General features: G+C 39.8%; 2 protein-coding genes across 6 annotated transcripts in view; both read right to left on the reverse strand.

Annotated features, from left to right (window-relative positions):
* CDKL4 (cyclin dependent kinase like 4) overlaps positions 1-6,285 on the reverse strand; it is a 66,201-nt gene extending 59,916 nt beyond the window's left edge. For all 3 annotated transcript variants that reach the window (XM_027773005.1, XM_027773006.1, XM_014588929.2), the window contains exons 1-2: positions 6,220-6,285; positions 2,158-2,431 (exon numbers count right to left, since the gene is read on the reverse strand). The gene's annotated coding sequence lies outside the window, so the exon portion shown is untranslated. The remainder of the gene's footprint in view (positions 1-2,157; positions 2,432-6,219) is intronic.
* Positions 6,286-6,632: 347 nt separating this feature from the next.
* The window catches only part of MAP4K3 (mitogen-activated protein kinase kinase kinase kinase 3), a 124,657-nt gene continuing 110,260 nt past the window's right edge, over positions 6,633-21,029 (reverse strand). For all 3 annotated transcript variants that reach the window (XM_014588928.2, XM_027773007.1, XM_014588927.2), the window contains 5 exons: positions 14,710-14,778; positions 14,539-14,631; positions 11,203-11,273; positions 8,853-8,908; positions 6,633-8,192 (listed from right to left, as the gene is read on the reverse strand). In XM_014588928.2, coding sequence (XP_014444414.1) covers positions 8,105-8,192; positions 8,853-8,908; positions 11,203-11,273; positions 14,539-14,631; positions 14,710-14,778 — 377 coding nt within the window. In that variant the 3' untranslated portion in view covers positions 6,633-8,104. The remainder of the gene's footprint in view (positions 8,193-8,852; positions 8,909-11,202; positions 11,274-14,538; positions 14,632-14,709; positions 14,779-21,029) is intronic.

The raw sequence follows: 21,029 nt of genomic DNA on the forward strand, positions 1-21,029 counted from the left end.
GAGGGAACCGTGCGCTGAGCCCGACGGCGGCTGCGGGGAAAGGCGTCAGCAACGTCCCGGCCACTTTCCGCTAACGCCGCGGTGCAGTCCTGGCCGCTCTCGCGCACCGACAGCGCTGCCCAGGCCCTCGGCTTCCTTGCTGGGCAGAGGCCTCCAGCTGGCAGATCCGCCGAGTCAGGGCTCCGCGGGAAGAGGCGCTGACCTCTAGCTTTCCCGCACGCTCCGTGGGCGTCTGCCTAACAAGCAGCTGAGGAGCTGCGCTTCATTGCTGCCGTTTTCCTAACTCGGTCTTGTCCAAGGGCTGGTTCAGAGTAAGATGGTGGGGAAGGAAGTCAAATAGGATGAATCCCCTATGTATGGAGATAGATCTATTCATTTTGGGACAGAGAACTTTTGCCAAAGCTTACTCTTCTTGTTATTAGACTGACTTAAACATACTAACTATATGTTCATAGTTTTAGTACAAATAAAATGCGCCCATCAAGGGCGGAAGGTGGCCTGTGGCCTAGTGGTTAAGGTGCTGGGTTCCCACATGGCTGTGGTTCGAGTCTTGGACCTGGTGGCTTTCTTGTTAAATTTAAAAGTTTTAAAAAGGAGTAAAATTAAATCTACAAAAAACAAAAAAAAACAGACAAAACACTCCTATCAGGGCCAGATTTAGGATGCCACTTATTTCCCTTCTTCCCACATAGGTGACTCTCCTTCCTTATTAACTGGAATCTCAAAAAGTCACATCTACGCATTTTTGTGTGACTTCTGTTCTCCTGCTATTGAAATTTTTTCTAAGTATACGATTGTATATTGTATTGTAAAATTCACTGGCCTGTTTTCATCTTCATGATATTTAATCTCCCGTTTCTGAAACTGCTGACGCCGAGCTACTTTTCTCATAGCTAGCTCTTCACAGTTGGGCCCATCTTTGCTCTCCTGCATACCTGCCCAGTGCACCGTAAGCTCCTCGAATGTCACTTGTCCTTGAACATGCAGCATTTCTGCCTATACCTTGGTCTAGGCTACAGCTTCCTACCCTGCTTTGCTAAACGTGATAAACAACTTTTACCTAGAAACAACCGGGTTTACAATCTTTCTACACAAAAGCTTTCATTCTCCCAAAGCAAAGGCACGCCCTTTTGAATCTCATTGTAATACTATTAAACGGTTTACTCTCATTGACTACCAAGTGGCTCTTTGCATAGATTTTGGCTGAGAAGTGCCTGTAGAGGCAAGCCATCAGTATATGTTGGTTAAATGTCTCATGAAAATAAAAAGAAATGTCTTTGTTGTCACGAGTTTTGATTACACTTATTAATTTTTTTGAGGGGAGAGGTTTTCGCTGTAAGGCATGTGCGCTCACCAGAAAGAGACAGAGAAACAGAAAGCGAGAAACCATCCCCCAGGGGAGATGGCCACGCCACAATCCCTTCTCCTCCATTCTCCTCTCGGCATCTTGGGCGCACGCACACGTGCCCGGCATGAATTTAAGCCACTGAGTCCGGGACTCAAACCGTGGTCAGCTACATGGGAGTCCAGCGACATAGCCATTACACCAACTGCTGGTCTCATTACACTTTATTAAATAAGCTTTAACTGTAAAGTTGGTATTATGTAAATCTTTGCCATTATATAGACCATTCTGAATAAGAAAAGTGCCTTTTCTTAAAGCAGAAAATGAGCACGGGGAAATTAATGTCTTTTGCTGAGACAGTGAAAATCAAAAATTGAACTCCAAGGCATGGAGAAACAAAATAACTTGTTTCTAAGGGAAAACTGCTAGAGTGTATTTTAGTGGGCAGTGCATAGACTGCACTTATCCTACGTAATTGTCTAGCACAGTGGTTCAGAGAATACATTCTAAATCAAGGGCTCAGGTTCACGTCTTAGCTACAGTCTTCGGCAAATCCTGCACCATTCTGTGCCTCAGTTTTTCATCTGTATAATGGAGTTAACAATACCTGCCTCTTGGATGTTCTGGGGCTTCCGAGAACTATATAAAGCATGCAGAAGAGCCCATGCATTGGACATTCTTACTTACCTTCAAGTATTTACCCATTATTCTCCCCTTCTTATTTTTTTCTTTATTCATGACAGAGCTGATGTACAAGCACGTTAAGAGTGGGGCAGGGAGTGGGGACAAAGAGGAGGGAGGGAGGGAAGCACCTTTACAGGGACTGGTCAGGCATCACCTTCCTCCAGCCCGGGAACCAGTTGGATCCATGCCTGGTGGGTTTCAGGCTACCCGGCTAGGGCATCAAACGATGGCGGCCATGTATGTGAGATCCAGCTTCTCTGAGAGGGGCTTACCGCTGCACCACAGAGCCGGCCCCACTCCCGTTACTCTGCACAGCACGTAACTTTCATCCACCAGTAATGGTGAAAGTGGATGTAATATTTCTGTCCAGTATTTCCTGGTCCCAATAAACCTGAGACACATCTGTAAAGGTAATCGATACCAAGAGGCCCATAAACAAATGATCTTATGCTCCTTAAAACCAGGGTTCTCACAATTAGCTAATAAGAGAGCATGAAATGTAGTGAAGATGAAATAAGATTCCAACATTTGACTGGCTCTCTTCTTTTTGAGTGCATAAAAATCTATAAAAATCAGTTCTTGAGTAGAGCCTAGAAATTACATTTTAAAGGAATTAATTTTATCATTATTATTCTTTTTAGTTTGTGACAAAGCTCATGTGCTCACGAGAGAAAGAGAGAGAGAGAGAGAGAGAGAGAGAGAGAATGCAAGTCACCAGGTCCAGGACTTGAACCATGGTTGGCGCCATGTGGGAGTCCAGTGCCTTAACCATCATGCCACCGGTTGGCCCTGAAATTTACATTTTAAATTGTTATTAAAGATGATTCTTTCTGAGCCAGGTGATCCTTGGACCACACTCAGAAATACTGATTTAATGTCTGCCAGTGGTTCTCATGCAGGGCTACATGTAAGAATTATATGGGGATCAGCAAATGGTATGTTTGCACTGCTGGACTCCTCCATGGCCGACTGTGGTTCGAGTCCCAGATCTGGTGGCTTGAAACTCATGCTGGGCATGTGTACCACGAGCATGCACAAAATCCTGAGAGGAGAATGGTGGAGAAGGGAATGTAGTGTGGCCATCCCTGCTGTCGTGGTGTTTTCTTGCTGTCTCTGTCTCTCTGGTGAGCATATGTGCCCTATAGCAAAAATCGCTCTTAAAAAAAAAATACTGGTTTTCTTAGTAGTAATGAGTGAACTCACCATTGAAAGTAGTTAGATTATGTAGGAAATTGTGTGATCAATGCAATGTGGTTGGGAAGGGAATGAAGGACAATTGTGGACACCGGAGGTGGTGTGAGAGGAGGGTGGGAAGGGACAGAGGGTCAGAAAGAGGAGTGGAAATATTTCTAGGAACTAGAAATGGAAAATTTTTTGTAATGTGCATGATTGAGTCACTATGCAGTGTGTACTGGATGGGAGATCACATTTTGTGTGTTGTGATGATGCTTAGGGAAGGGATGAAAATTGAGTTACAAAAAAAAAAAAGTTTCAGGAAAAAAAAATGTATCTATTCAATGACTGCAGTAGTATATGTAGCCCCAGCTAGGTGCTACTTTATAGGATGCGTAAAGTTAGACTTGTGTTCATGGAAATGTGTATGTCATCTGTGTTTGCTATGATGGTATTTGGATTGATTAGGGTCTTTGGTGATTCAATAAAATGTGGGGGGAAACAGTATAGAAAGCAGACATAGATACCAGAGACAGTGGGGGAGGCTTGATTGAGACAATATACAGTGTACTCTGGATGGAAAATCTCATTTTGTATGCTGTAATGATGTACAGTGAATGAATGCAAATAAATTGAAATTAAAAAAATATTTATATAATTACATGGGCCCAACCTGTGGCCTGGTGGGTTAGGGTGCTGGGTTCCACCTGGCTGAACGTGGGGTTGGAGTCCTGGACCCAAAACCTTGAACACACTGAGTGTGTGTGCATTCCCAAAACCCCAAAAGGAGGGAGAAAGGGAGGAGAATTTGTACTATTGCTCCTGGGAGGGGGATGCTTTCTCACTTTCTTTTTCTCTTTCTCTGATGAATGCATGTGCTCTCTGGCAAAATTTTTTTTAAAAAGAAAAAACAACCATGTGTCTAACTTTATCAAAATATAGGCTACTGAGACTCACCCTTAAAGACTAGATTCCAGGGATCTACTTTAAAGAACCCATGGGTGGGGCAGTTGGTGGTGTGGTGGTTAAAGTGGCTAAATCCCATGTGGCTGGTTACATGGTTAGAGTCCTAGACTTGGAGGCTTGAAAAACCTGCCAGGCAAGTGTACGTGCATGCCTAAAATCCCAAGGGGAGAAATGGAGAAGAGATAGTGGTGTAGCCATTCCCCCTTTGGGGGTCATTTCTCACTTTTCCTCGCTCTCTGGTGAGTGCCCTCATCCTATAGCAAACTTTCGTCAAGGAAGTCATGATGTATTTTTCTATGCAAAAAATTAAAAGGAAAAAATGCTCATGGGTTATACACACCAACTGCATACTTTATTTTTAAAAAAATTTCAAAGTGCTTGGTGGTTAAATATCATGATTAACATTTTCTGATGACTATGTAAGTCTTGGAAACTAGAGAAAAAAACAGCAGTCCAGCAAAAGCATTCATATAAATGCTGAGAAGGAAATCTTGATTTCTTGGAAACCTTTCTCAAGAGTTTATTTTTCAACAAACTGATGATTATGTCACATCAACAATAAAGACATTTTATTTATTAAAACATTTATTTATTATTATATTTGAGAGATATTTGCTATAGGGTGTGTGCTCTTGCTGGAGACAGACAGAAAGTGAGAAATCACCACCCCTGCCCCCGAGGATGGCCACACCATAATCCCTTCTCCTCTTGGGATTTTTGGGCACGCATGCACATGTGCCCGATGGAAGCTTTAAGTTGTCTGGTTCGGGACTTGAACTACGGTTGAATATGTGGAAGTCCAGCGACGTAACCATTATGCCACCTGCTGGTTCCTTATTATTTTCATACGTTTGCTATATGTGCTAACAATAGAGAGATAGAGAAATAGGAAAGGAAGCCGCTCAGTCTGAGACTTAAACTGTGGTCAGCCATATGAGAGCCCAGTGCCCTTAACCACCATACCACCTGCTGCCCCAAGTTCTTTTAGAGAGATTTTTGCTATAGGGCATATTCATTTGCTAGAAAGAGAGAGGCAGAAAGTAAGAAATCACCCCCTGGGGAGATGGCTACACCACAATCCTTTCTCTTCCATTCCCCTCTTGGGATTTTGGACACAAATGCACATGTGCCTGGCATGTTTTTGTTTTTGTTTTTTTTTCCTCCCCCAAAGGAAGTATAAGCATGTAAGGATTTTTAAGGTCTAATAATTTTAGACACATTATTACACAAACTTTTTTTTGGGAAAGGTTTTCGCTAGGGCGCGTGCACTCGCCAGAAAGATAGAGAGAGACAGAGAGCTAGAAAGTGAGAAATCACCCCCCAGAGGGGATGGCCATGCCGCAATCCCTTCTCCTCCATTTTCCTCTTGGGATCTGGGGCATGCATGTACACATGCCCGGTTTGAGTTTAAGCCACCGGGTCTGGGACTTGAACCGCTGTTGACTACATGGGAGTCCAGCGACACTCACCAGAGAGACAGAAAGTGAGAAATTACTCCTGGAAGGGATGGCTACACCACAACCCTTCTTTTCCATTTTCCTCTCCGGATTTTGGGCATGCATAGACATGCACTTGGCACGAGTTTTAAGCAGCTGGGTCCAGGATTTGAACTATCGTCAACTATGTGGGAGTCTAGCATCCTAACCATTATGCTATCTGCTGGTCCCAAGACATAGTTTAAAACAGTCATTAGTGTTTATATTATTCACAATGTTTAGGAAAAGTGCTATGGGTAATAGCTATTGTAACATTATTTTTAAAAAATTATTTATTTATTATCATTATTTTTCAATTTTGTCGAGACAGAGAGAGAGAAAGAGTGCACAAGCAAGCAATGAGCCAGGTCTGGGACTTGAACAGCAGCTGGCCACGCGGGAGGAGCATAGTGTCTTCAACCACCACGCCACCTGCCGGTCCCACTATTCTTCTAGATAAGAAAACTGTTCTCAATTGTTCAAGACCTTAGTGGCAGGCAACGGCATGAACAGTAGTGAGAACGGTGCCCACTGACCCCAGCCCAGTTCTTCCCACTTAGTCTTCTCCTTTCTTACCTGCAGAACTGCATCCACAGCACTCTTTTCCTTGCTCTAACCTGGAAATCGGCACTTTTTTTTCTGTAAGGGTTAGACAGTAAACATTTTAGCTTTGCAGGCCATAGTTTTGTTTTAGTTTTTAAACCACCCAACTCTAATATTACAGCACAAAGGCAGCCACAGACAACAGGTAAATATGTGGTGTTGTGTTCCAATAAAACTTTATTTGCAAAGACAGGCGACTGGCTAGATTAGGCTGAGGACTGTAGTTTGCTGACTCATTCTCTAACCAAAATATTCTCAGTGTTTAACTGATTTTCCTAATTGGGAAGTTGAAGATTCTACAAAAGATGCTTTTCCCCTTCAGTGTGTGAATATTACTGTTCCGTGAAATTGTAATCACAGATCAAAATAAAAAATTATGATTTGAGGGACCAGAATTGGGTACTTAAAGATTTAAGTGCAGAAAAACTAAAGGTTTCCCTCTTAGTACACTTTAATGTTACTTATGTACAGATGAAGCCAGATGACAAGCTACTATACAACAGCATGTTAAAAAACATGTTTATTTTACATTATGTACAATCAGGAACATATTTAAAATCATTATCAATTAAAATAAGTGAAGACCCTAAATCACAATTTAGTTTGTTCTTAGTGTATATACTCACATTAAAATATAAAGGACATATACCAAAAGGAGCCAAAGTGTGCATTTTTCTAAAACTTGATATATACATATTCCATTGGAAAAAAGCAATCAAAATGACTTTAACCAAAACTAAGTTCCTGTGATGTGTAGTAACCATTATATTGTTTGTATGAGGTAGTAACTAAATTATTTTGGCCATGTGTTAATACTCTAAATCAAAAGAAATATGAAAATGATCATAAAATAAGGCCAACAAAAGTAAAAATTCCAATAGAAATTTGAACCACTTCACTCTACGGAATGTTACAGTTCTTCACTGTGATCATATGAAATGTTTATTGTGGACTCTTTAATAATGCTAACTTATTGTTTGTGCATACTGAAATTCAGACAATTAATTGCAGTGTTATATCACAGTACCGCTATTCTGTGATTCAATTTTTTTTTTTTTTTAAAGGTACTGGTTCTTGAGCACAGACAAGCAATCTTACAGGATTTTCCTTAAATATAAAAAGACCAGTTACTACAACAGGTGGTTAATTGATTTGCTTCACATAGAAAACAATCCGAATACATTTAAAAAAGATGATGTGGAGCCAAATGCATTTCGACAATGTCACAGCTTACTTTTGTGACTTAATACATCACATATTAATACTTTGTGCAAATAGAAACACCAGTGTACTTGCATTAAAATTAAAAACAAGATTATAAAATGATTACAGCCTCCAATACAATTTTAAAAGTACAAGATTTATATTCATATTACTAAATTACATATAGTAAAAATACAATAGTGTTAAATGTTTTGTTTCATTGCCAGCATCCCATTTTGTGATATAACCACACCCGAGAATATACTAAAGAGTTCTTAAAATATTAACCCCCGTTGCATTTTCATCAACATTTACATCTGTACAGATAAGACACTTACTTGTACATCTCATAAAAGTACATTATCTACAGAAATCCTTAGTGTATATCTTCAGCAATATGAAGTTTCACAGAAAAATACTGCCTATATGTACAAAGATTACATAACAATGAATTTAAGCACTTGTGTGGTTCAATATGCTAAATATATCCATACCACTTAAAACAAAAATTTTCCCCATCTTGTCTCATGCCACAATAAATTACAAAGTAACTGAAGCCAGGTTACTGCAGCTTTTGTACAGCTTCAAAGCATCCATTCATGTTGCAAGTGGTAGTGTTCTTTCTTTGTACAGTTAACTGCCAAAGCCGCAATTCTCAGTAACTGTTTTCATGACCCGCCAGGATGTATAAATTGCTATTTGCTGTAGGGTTATCAGTTGGCCTACTTTCCAAAACCACGACCCTAGAAATAATAAACAAAAAAACATAAAATGAAACAAAAGTTATTTCTGAAAACGAATGGTATTAGAAATATTTCCCATTGCTTCTCCATTACATGCCTCTATAAATGCTGCTTATTTGATTTGTGGGCAGAAATAATTTGCTATCACTATGATTAAAAGGCCAGCTCTAGCTATGAGAAGTGATTTTCCTGCCCACTACCTCCCACCTGAGCTAAGCCAGTGTTCTTTTAAAAGCAGAGAGGCTGGGGAATGCGAAACTTCTATCTGGAATAGTCTGAGGGAACTTCATTTTTACAAATTCTAAAACAAACTTGTAATTCAACAAATCAGAAGGTAAATCAGGGTAGAACTCCCCAAATCTTAGTCAGCACCCCAAACAAAAAGCTCTGTTAACACATGGCAGTTCTTTCTTCTGCTGGAAATCAGACTTTAGATCGTACCTTTAATGGAAAATATTACTGACAGATCTGTAAATTCCAAGTACTTGGAAGATGAGGTACATTTTCAAAGGCTTTATAATTTTCTGACTTGTGAATTCTTATAGTGTGAAAATGATAATGTTGAACATATTATTGCAAAAATGTCAAATCTCTTGAAGAAGAAGCAAGTCTCATGGTGGATTTATAAAACACATTTGATACTCTAAGCTGTTTTCATACCTGTCAGATCCAAGCAGTCTGAAAATTCTTGTGCTATCTGAAATTTCTTGCGTTACCTGTTCAATTAAAATACACATTTAATTTCTGAAATTAAAGACACAAAATTTTAAATAGGTGTTTGATTACAGCTCTAGAGAAAAGGAACCTAATTCCTTAGATGAAAATACACCCCTGCTGACTACACTGGCACCACTAGAAAGCCACATCAATCTGATTCTTTCACTTAAAAGGCTGCTGTGTGATACAACGGAAATACTTAAAATCCGGACATGACTTCCATTCGAATCTCAGTCTTCTCACTTTCTAGCTGTGACACTGGACAAATCTGTTGGAAATGGGTTTGTCTCTGCAAAATGGAAAAGACAAGATCTACTTTGTAGTAGTGCCCTGCAGTGTTCTTACAAGTATTAGCAGGTATAATGCCTAGCTGCTCCAAACATAGTAATTATCCTTTCCACTTCTTCCTCATTCTCTTGAAACAACATTTTCTGGTGATGTATATCCTTCCAGAAGACCTCAGGGTGACCAATTACCAGCTGGAGAGTTAAGAACAAGTCTACAGGAGACAGATCCACTGTTCACAGCTTACTGAACATGAAGGTCCCTAGATTATAATGGCAGTAATTACTCCTGCCCCAACTGCTGGCTGAAAAAAAGCAATCTGATTTGAAAATTAAATTTACTCCATCCATACCTCTAACAATTAAGTATTCTGGAAACACTATAGTGATTTATTCCTGTTGTAACTCAGCACACCCGAAGGAAACTTCATGCTCACGTCAGTACCAGCGGCTCACCAGGGCTGGGATTTCCAGTGCGTTTTGGGGATGCCTACTCTAAGGCTATAACAGGTTAGATGTGTTACCCTGAAGAGCTGCCTGTGTAGTCTGAAAAGCCCCTCTGGTGATTCTTGGGCAAGCTTTCCTTTCCTTTTTATTTAAAGCCATTCTCTCTGTCTTGCCTATGGTGCCTTACTTTCTGAAACTATTACTGGCCATTGACTTAGTCTCCGCCCTCCATTCCCTCTGAGCCGGCTTGTGGGAATTACTGCTTGAAACACACAGGCTGCGACCTTTCTTCATCATTCACTACAGGCTAGGCACCAGGCCAAGCACTTCCCATGCTTCATTTCATTTAAACTTAACTCTCAGTTCAGAGATTTAAAATTACAGAAGAAGAGACATGGTGAGGTCACACAGTGATCTACTAGCAAGGCTGAGACTTGAACCTGGTGTCTCAATTCCAGAACGCACGACTGCTAAAAGAAAGCCTCTAGGCTTACCAGCCTAGGACACTAATGGGCCATTTTCTAACTTGAGGCACCTGAATTTCTCCTTTCCTTCCAATGATCAAGTACGAGTTATACTATTTAAATTGGTGTGGTGGTACTGGAAGAATTCTGGATAATGTTCTTTGCCTATGACATTCTAGGGGGCAAGTAACAGGTTTGGTTCCTGTTTGTACGCCAGGACACACTGGCACAAATGTGGAACTGAGTGGAATTTATCACATGGCTTGGAATTAAATTACTCTTGTAAAGGTTAATAAAAGGGGAATGGAAAAGGGACAGAGAATCTTATAATGTCAAGTGAATAAGGATATCAGAAATAGGAGGCAGGTTGGCATCGAGAGAAATGTGGAGCCATTTCCTTCTAGCTTGTGTAGGTCACTATTTCTGAGCTACAAGGCAGAAAAGATGTCTCAGGACAGAGAGAGTCCGTATTGGCACTCCTGTTCCAGGTTACGGTCTGGGAAAGTTGAAAGAAAATCACAACTGGTTCATTTTTAGCAGCATTAGGAATTTGAAGGCTATTCCCCTGGAAGCACGCTGAATGTGCACTGACCTTGGGTTTTTTTTTCTTTTTTTTTTTTCCTTTTTTTTTGGGGAGAGGTTTTCGCTATATGGCACATGCGCTTGCCAGAAAGACAGAGAAAGAGAGAGAGAGACAGAGAAAGCGAGAAATCACCCCCCAGGGGGGATGGCACACCACAATCCCTTCTCCTCCATTCTCCTCTTGGGATCTTGGGCACGCATGCACACGTGCCCGGCGTGAGTTTAAGCCGCCAGGTCCAGGACTTGAACCGCAGTTGACTACGTGGGAGAGTCCAGCGACATAGCCATTACGCTAACTGCTGGTCCCACTGACCTTGTTCTGAATAACAGGAACAAAGAGGTGGCTGTGAAGCTTGCACTACTGATTTATCACGACTGAATACAGCACCAGTAAAGTTGGTAAGTCAAGTGTTACTTGAACCATTTAGGAATACTCCAAAGTTAAGGGGAACTGTTTGGAGAATTCAATACTGTCTTGTGACAATTTGATGCCATAATTTAACAAAGATTACTTACCTCGTTGGATCTAAAACTTCTACCTTGCATCCCATGTTTCCAGAAAGCTAGCACACTATCTTGTAGACAAACTAGGAGGCAAGAACAGCTCAATTACTGTTAGAAGTACAGAAGGTCAACTGATAAGTATCATCTCATCCTTCTTTCTAATTTGCATAGCAATATTTCTATTAACTAATGCCTGCTCTTTCTTATTTACATGCCATCTTTACATTTAGACATTTAAAATTATACTCTAGAAAGCATATTCATCTTTTTTTTGGGAAGAAGAAAATTGCATGAAAATAGTTCCTTTTTTTAAAGAATTATTTTTTATTTATCATATTATAAAAAATTTGACCAGAAAGAGAGTGTGAGTGAGAAAGCAAGCCACCAGGTCCAGGACTGGAAACATATTTGGCCGTGTGGGAGTCTCTAGTGCCTTAACCACCATGCCACATGCCGACCCCCCAAAATAGTTTTTTTATTACAGAAATTTTTGTTTTGATAAAACGACTTACTTTTAAAAATGAATTATTATAAAAATATAGACAAATATAGAGAACAGAAATGAAAACACACATGTAAAACACTCAATTTTTCTTTTTATTATAGAGTATGTGTGTTCACTGGAGAGAGATAGGAGGGAGAAAAAGTGGAAAATCACCCCCCTCCAATGGGATGCCCATGTTGCAATCCCTTCTCCTCCATTCTCCTCTCAGGATTTTGGGCATGCACAAACACACACCCACTATGATTTTCAAGCTGCTGGGGCTGGGACTTGAATAGTCGCCAGCCATGGGAGAGTCTAGCGCCTTAACCACCACACCACCTGCTGGCCCCTCAACTATCAAAATCTTAACATACATAAGTACACACACAAACATACACACACATATACCCGTGCCATGCCCTATGTACTCCTCCCCTAGCCCCATTCTGGTCTTTCCTTCCTCCCTAATATAATCATTATTTTATTTTAGAATTATTTTTTATTTTAACTTTATTTATTATTATTTTCTAGTTTGACCAGAGAGACAGGGAAAAGAAGAGAGAGAAAAGAAGCCACCATGTCTGGGACTTAAACCATGGTTGGCATGTAGGAATCCAGAGCCTCTAACAACCATGCCACCTGCTGACCCTGAGATAATCATTATTAGAAGTTTAGCATTTATCATTCTCATACATATTTCACTATTACTACATCATATGTTTATATTACCAGTATAAACTCTGCATTAAATATATCCAAGTTTCATACATTTGGTATAATGAACATTTAAGTTATTTCTAGTTCTCCATTTTTACAAAAAAAAAAAAAAATGCTGCTATAAGTATTCCTGTACATCTTGAATACAGATACCAAATTTTCTTTGGGGTAGACACCTACAAGTAGGATTACTGGGACACAGAGTGTATGCCTAAATAAAGCAAATTTTAGTTTTATCTTTTATATTTACATATTTAATATAGACTTTTACATATATTCAATGAGAAAGAAATCTGGTTTTGTTTCCTCAAGACAACCAGTTATACCACATCATTTTTGGGACCTTTCTTTCATTCCATTCTTCTATGTATTTATCCCTTGTTGATACCACATTGTCTTAATTACTATAAAACTACAGTTCAATATTGAGAAGGCAAAATACCTTGTTGGATTTTTACTGCAAACACACCAAATTTGTAGATTAATTTTTTTAAGAACTGAAAATTTTGGAGGTCGGCAGGTTGCGTGGTGGATAAGGGCACTGGACTCTCACATGGCTGACCATGGTTTGAGTCCTGGACCTGGGAGCTTGCCTTCTCAATCCCCCCACCCCACTGTAAATATTAAATAATAATAATAATAATAATAAAAAAAAGTTAAATAAAAAAATAGTAATTCTAATAAAACCAAAACTGACAATTTTCTTTAATAATAATTTAGTATTTTCTGGATAATGGTTTTAAACATGTTCTGATTTTATTTACTTGAACTTACGCTATTTTATTGCCATTGTGAAAAGGATCTTTTTTCCTATGAAACTGTTCACTGAATATTTAGGAAGGCTATTTGTGTTACTCATATCTAGCGATTCTGAATTTTCTTATTAATTCTGGCACTTAATTTGTAGAGTTTTTTTTCCTTTGGAGAGGTTTTTGCTATAGGGTGCATGTGCTCGCCAGAAAGACAGAGAGAGACAGAGAGACAGAAAGCGAGAAATCACCCCCCGGGGGGGCGGGATGGCCACACCGCAATCCCTTCTCCTCCATTCTCCTCTCGGGATCTTGGGCATGCACGCACATGTGCCTGGTGTGAGTATAAGCCACCGGGTCTGGGACTCCAACTGGAGTCCAGCGACATAGCCATTATGCTAACTGCTGGTCCTGAATTTTATTTTTTTCCTATAGTCTATGTACAATCATATCACTAGCAAAGAAAGGATCTTTTCTACCTTTTCCTAATCTTCATAATTCTCTTTTCGTGAATATTAAGACAATGCTAGAATGTTATAATTGCAAGCAGCCTTATCTTTTCCTTCGTTTAAGCTGGAATTACCTAGATCATTAAATGTGATACATATATATATATGTGTATGTGTGTTTGTGTATGTATATATATTTTTTATTTGCCAGAGGGCACACACGCTCACCAGAAATTCTCATGACTATAAGAAACAATATATAACTATCTCTTTTGAAAATGTCAAATATGTAAGGAAGACAACACTGATTATATTACAGATAATAAACTATTTTAAAGACCATTTAAGAGTAAAGGTTGATAATGACCTCATCCTATTATATCCTATGATATATAAAAATGAGTCCTTAAGAGTAAATATTTAGGGGCTGGCAAGTGGCATAGTGGTTAAGGCACTGGGTTTCCCCATGGCTGACTGTGGTATGAGTCCTGGACCTGGCAGTTTGCTTTCTTACTTTCCCTTTCTTTCTCTCTATGGTGAAATTTAAAATAAATTAATGAATAAATAAAATAAGTAATCCCTATTAAAAAATATATATTTAGGGGACCAGCAGTCAGTGTAATGGTTATGTCGCTGGACTCCCATGTAGTTGACCATGGTTTGAGTCCTGGACCTGGCGGCTTAAACTCACTCCGGGTGCGTGCGCGTGCATGCCCAAGATCCTGAGAGGAGAATGGAGGAGAAGGGATTGCGGCGTGGCCATCCCCCCTGGGGGGTGATTTCTAGCTTTCTCTCTCTCTGTTTCTCTCTGTTGCTCTGGTGAGCGCATGTGCCCTATAGCAAAAAACTCTCCAAAAAAAAAAGAATATATTTTTATAACTTCATATAATTATCAGATAAATTATTTTAAGTCATTCCTAATGCAAAGAAATAGAAAACTCTGACTTACCTATTGATTCAATCTGGAAATCAAATGTGAGTTCTGATGATAATTTTCTGCTAGATTTTAATCTTCCTTGGAGATTTACTATTTTTATACAACCTAGAGAGAAAAAAAGCCACTCAGAAACTAAGAGAAAAGAAATCCCATTAAATAAGACATTTATCTATAAAAACTCACAGTCCAAGCACACGAGGATGGTATCTCGCTCCAACTGGGTTACGTGAGTAACACTTGTCTGTGGAGTATCTAGAACACAAACAAAGCTTGTTAATTTACAAAAAAAACCCCGGTAATATTTACAGCACAGAGACACTTAATAATTCTGAGGTGGGGCAAGCAGGAGGCCTGGTGGGTAAGGTGCTGGACTCACATGGCTGAACGTGGTTCAAGTCCCAGACCTGTGGTCTGCTTTCTCTCTGGTCAAATTAATAATAATAATAAATAAAATTAAATGAGTAATTCTTTGAAAAAACAGTAATAATTCTGAGGGTAACCATGAACCCTAACGTGAAATGCATAGAAACCTCTGCGATGTACACAGGGTGGATGAGCTGGGCTATGTGGGTCGATGCTGACTCAAGTGCTGATCTATGTCAGTGCTCGGTGTAGTAAGTGCAGCTGCTGGTGAAGGCAGCAGTCACTATTTACATCTGCTCAGGAAAGTGATCATCCAAATTATGGCTAAGACTCATTTCTGATTTTAAGCTTAAAAAACCAGGGACTGTGGATTGTACATCAGTATATGCTAGCACATGTAACACATATTTATGGAAATGAATGAATCTAAATCAAACAAATTATTTAGAGTACAAATGGTATATATATAAACACACACACACACACACACACACACACACACACATTATTTTTTTTTTTAAGAAGAATTACTTTATTTATTTATTTATTTCTTTATTTTAATTTGACCAGAGAGAAACAAAGAGAGATAGGGAGAAAGTGAGAAAGCAAGCTGCCAGGTCTGGGACTCGAACCATAGTCAGCTATGTGGGTGTCCAGTGCCCTTAACCACCAAGCCACCTGTGGACCCCAGATGATTATATATATTAAAAAAGAAAATATTTTGAAAAGTATTAAGTGCTACCAAAATGCAAAGCAGGTTTTATTATTATTATTTTTATTAAGGGTTTTGCCATTGTGTGTGTGTGTACTTGCTGGAAAGAGACAAAGAGAGACAATGAGAAGGGAAGTTGAGAAATCATCCCCCAGGTGGATGGCCATGCAGCAATCCCTTCTCCTCCATTCTCCTCCTGGGATTCTGGGCACACATGCACATGTGCCCAGTGTGAGTTTCAAAGCCACCAGGTCCAGGACTCAAACCGGGGTTGGCCATAAGTGCTGGGAGTCCAGCACTTATAACCAACATGCCACCTGTTGGCCCCTAAGCAGGTTTTATTTATTTATTTATTTATATTTTCTTAAAGAGATTTTTGCTACAGGGTACATGTGCTCACCAGAGACGGAGAGACAGAAAGTGAGAAATGGGGATGACCACACTGAAGTCCTTTGTCCTCCATTCTCTCATGTGCCTGGTGTGAATTTCGAGTTGTCAGGTTCAGGACTCGAACTGTGGTCGACTATGTGGGAGTCCAGCAATGTAAACATTATGTCATCTGGTGGTCCCATATTTTTATTATAATATCTATCAAAGTTCTTACAAACTGAAAAGTTTAAATGATTTGGTTTTCCATTATGTGAAAATGAGTATACCCAAAGCTCTGTATGAACACCAAGACTGAATTGCTAAGCTATAGACTTTTGTTTCTGGTTTTACATTTCCTGGAGAGAGGGTGAGATGTGTAACAGAGGTCCCTGGGTCATGGATTAATCCAAGGCTTTTTAGGAACCAGGCTGCACAGCAGGAGGTGAGTGGCAGGAGGGTCAGCAAAGCATCATCTATATTTACAGCCACTCCCCCATTGCCTGCATTACTGCCCGGGCTCCGCCTCCTGTCACATGAGCAGCAGCATTAGATGCTCATAGGAGCTCCCAGATGGGACCATCTAGTTGCAAGAACACAAGTTCAGAGATTCCACTGACTCTGCATTATGGTGAGATGTATAATTACTTCATTATATATTACAACATAATACTAAAGTGCACAGTAAATGCAATGCACTTTAGTAATCTCTAAACCATAGTCTCTCTTGCACCTCAACCCCAGGTCCATGGAAAAATTGTCCTCCATGAAATTGGTCCCTGTTGCCAAAACACTGGGCACCACTGATATGCAATCTACTCTTGTTTGCTACGGTACTTAGAAATCTTGGGACACCTAGGTCTGTCATATTTCAAACTAAATGTATCTTAGACCTGATAACTAACCATAGTTTGAATATGGAACAGGTGTCCTGCAAGTCATGTCAACCAGACCTTCGCTCCTGTTATACAATTTGATAAAGAATAAGAATCTAAACAAGTCTATACAATCTTCTTCAGTTTTTGGAGCAGCCTAAAAATACTAGATAGAAAGCCAGGAAAATGAGGTTTCACTAACTGTCCCAACTACTAGAATCATCTAGAGATCTTAACAGGGAAAAAAAGAAAAAAAAAAGCAAGGCCTGGGGCCAGCAAGTGGTGCAGTGGTTGAGGCACTGGATTTCCACATGGCTGACCACGGTTCGAGTCCCAGATCCAGAGGCTTGAAACTCATACTGGGCATGTGTGCATGCATGCCCCAAATCTTGAGAGAACAGAGGAGAAGGGATACTGTTGTGGCCATCCTGTCTTGGCTGGGGGTGTGATATCTCACCTTTTCTTTGTCTTTTGAGCAAGTACACATGCCCTTATAGCAAAAATCTCTCTCTAAAATAACGAAGAAGGCACTGTCTGGCTATCACACCCAAGATGATCTAATTTAACTGAAAGTATGTGTGATTGGGGTATCAGGAGTTTAAATAATTCCCTAGGTGAACCTCTTGACCGAGAATATAGGCACATCCCACCACACTCAGCTCTTTCTGGGACAAAGTCTCACCATGCTGACCAGGGCAGCCTTGAGCTCACAATCCTCCAGTCTCAGTCTCCCTGAGTTGCTGAGCTAATAGGCACAAGCTACCACATCCAGCCTTTGGGTTGGACTGGCTTCCCAGGTGGTCTCGTCCTGCAGAGCACAGTGTCTTAGCAGCATGTGCCACCACAGCTGGGCCTCCAAGTGATTTCAGTATGTAGTAGACTTGGGGAATCACAAGCTCATAATTTCAGCCAGTTATTCTAGCTATATCTTTATCTTACATTATCATCTCAGAGCCAGAGATGAATGATATCTGCTGTATTTAACTTCTAACAAAAGGACCATGTTGGGGTATGAATTATACCAGAGATGAATTATATCTGCTGTATTTAACTTCTAACAAAAGGACCATGTTGGGGTATGACCACATAATCGAAAGCTCCCTGGAGGGAAAGAATTCACAGCTATATAAAATTCTTGTGTCAGGAAATGAGGGCTTTCATTCAAAAATGAGAAGAGAGAAGAAAAAGATTTAAAATTAAATGCTGGGACCAGCAGATAGAGTAATGGTTACATTCCTAGACTCCCACATGGTGGATCACAGTTGGAGCCCTGGCCCTAGCAGCTTGAAACTCACGCCGGGTGTGTGTATGTGTGGGTGCCCAAGATCCCAGGAGGAGAATGGAAGAGAAGGGATTGTGGTGTGGCCATCCCCCAAGGGGTGATTTCTCACTTTCCCTCTCACTGTCTCTGTCTCTCTCTCAGGCTAGCGCACATGCCCTAGGGCAGAAACCTCAGAAAAGTAAATAAATAAATAAATAAATAAATAAAATTAAAATGTTTGGGAGAAGACATTAACTGAAATTCACTGACAATCAAACATTAATCAATGAATAATTTGTTCCTATTAAGCAGGGAAGAGACTAGAAAGCAGGACTACACCAGCAGTCTGAAAGGAAAGATGGATCCATGGGTGGTAGACAATTCTGGGAACAGAAGACAAGCCTTATAACTTTGCCAATGGTCAGTGGTGTAACATCTCTAGGCTTTTATAAATGTGTTCATAATTTTTTTTTGAACAGAAAAAAACTTAGTTTCTTAATTTTTATTCTTTTAATGAAATATCTGCCAGGCTTCTAACCAACTTCTGTCTAATCAATATCTTACTAAGGTGGATGCTGGCTCAGTGGCCTGGTGGTTAAGGCAGCGGAGTCCCAGGGCTAGCCACCTGAAAAGCACGCTGGGTGCAATGTGCACCAGAAACTCCAAAAGGAGACTACAGCATGACCATTCCTCACTCAGGGCGCTTTCTTCTCTGTCTGTCTCTCTCTGGTGAGTGCGAGTGCCCTCTAGCAGAACAAACAAAAACCAAAAGACTAATTTCAAATTGGTTTATTAACATTTCCTTAGGCAAAGACTCTGACAACAGGCCTTTGTAAGACCTTTAAAAATTGCCTTCTTTAATCTCCACTGTCTCTTATAGAGCAAAACATTCTACAATGATATTTTCAAAGAGAAAAAACTAAGAGGGATTTTATAACAAAGAGGATGCTTTAAAAATAAAGACAAAAAGACCTATAAAGCTCATGTTTTTCAAGTACGAGAGTTCAATCCGATTTATTTATTGACACTTAAGTTTTACCTTTGTCTATTATTTTCCATAGCACAATATAGAAGTTTCAGATTACAATAAAATATCTGTAAAAAGCACAGTATTTTGGAAGTATTACTTCCTAAAATACTAGCTATGACAGCTCTGCTATGTCACTTGGCAGTGTAGATCAATATTAAGAAAATAAGTTATAGAAGAGAATTATTAGGATGTTGGGAAAGTCATGCCATATTTTTCTATGCAAAAATGCATTGTGACTTCCCAGACAACCAAAGAGTTTCAAGCAACCTCATATACTTAGAAATAAAATAACTGTTTACCTATAACTTGTATCCTAATTGTAGTTCATTTTTAAAAAGTTATTGAAGTTACTGGATAACATCTGTATATCAATTATAGGTATATACTGGACAACAAACTATACTTAAAATATCCTGTAATTCACCTTTTCCTTTTCTTTTAAAATCAGCTTTTCTACCAGTCTAAGGTTTGTATACATGGGTGTTTTTCAAAGTATGGTCCATCTCAATAAATTCCCCAAATCCTTTTCAATAGCTCTCCTAGTACGGGATGGATGTGATTAAAAAAGTAACATCACCTGATGTCTTTCATAGACATAGGGCAAATGGAATAATGAAATATGCAAATTTCATGTATATACCACTTAAAATTACATTAAACACTTGAAAATTCTGAGTTAAAAAAACATAAGTATTATCAAAATATTATGTATTTGAGCATATACTTTTCTGAGAAAAAAGTGCATTAATTGGTATTTGGTTGATAATGTCATTATTTCCAAATAAGATGAATAAAAATGTACCTATAAGGGTTACCTATACATAGTGTCCTTTGAGATAAACTGCTATTATAAATGTTGTATTTGAGGACCATCAGATGGCATAATGGTTACATTGCTGGACTCCCATGCAGTCAACTGTGGTTTAAGTCCTGGACCCAGCAGCTTAAACTCCACGCCAGGCAAGTATGTGTGCATGTGTGCGTGCACATGTGTCCAAGATCCTAAGACAAGAATGGATTGCAGTGTGGCCAACCCTCAGGGAGGTAATTTCTCACTTTCTGTCTCTTGTCTCTCTGGTGAGTGCAAGAGCTAAAATTTCTTCTCTCTTAAAAAGAAATAAGGGAACCAGCAGTTAGCGTAATGGCTATGTCGCTGGACTCCCATGTAGTCGACTGCGGGTTGCGTTCCAGACCCAGCGACTTAAAACTCACGCCGGGCGCATGTGCGTGCGTGCCCAAGATCCCGAGAGGAGAATGGAAGAGAAGGGATTACAGTGTGACCATCTCCCCTGGGGGGTGACTTCTCGCTTTCTGTCTCTATGTCTGTCTCTGTCTGTCTGGCAAGCGCACGCGCCCTATAGCGACAATCTCTCCAATAAATAAATAAATAAATAAGAAAAAAGTCATATATTATGCCATATGTTTTTTAAAAATTATAAAATGACACAGGTAGGGACCAGTAGATAGCGTAACGGTTACGCGGCTGGACTCCAACATGGCTGATTATGGTTCAAATCCTAGATCTGGCAGCCTGAAACTCATGCTGGGTACATGGGCATGCATGCCCAAAACCCCAAGAAGAGAGTGCAGGAGAAGTGACTGTGGCAGCATAGCCATTCCCTCTTTGGGGGGGTGATTTCTTGCTTTCTCTCTCTGTCTCTCTGGCAAGCACATGCAGCTTATAGCAAAAAAATCTCTTTTTTTTAAAAAAATTATTCCACTTTATTTATTTATTTATTTATTTATTTATTTATTTAAATTTGACCAGAGAGGGACAGAGAGAGAGAGAGAGAGAGAGAGAGAGAAAGCCAGCCACCAGGTTTGGGACTCGAACCATGGTTGGCCAGGTGGGAATCCAGTGCCCTTAACCAACAAGCCCCCTGCTGGCCTGCAAAA

The sequence above is a fragment of the Tupaia chinensis genome, unplaced genomic scaffold, assembly GCF_000334495.1.
Source record: "Tupaia chinensis unplaced genomic scaffold, TupChi_1.0 Scaffold000317_1, whole genome shotgun sequence".
Lineage (NCBI taxonomy): Eukaryota > Metazoa > Chordata > Mammalia > Scandentia > Tupaiidae > Tupaia > Tupaia belangeri.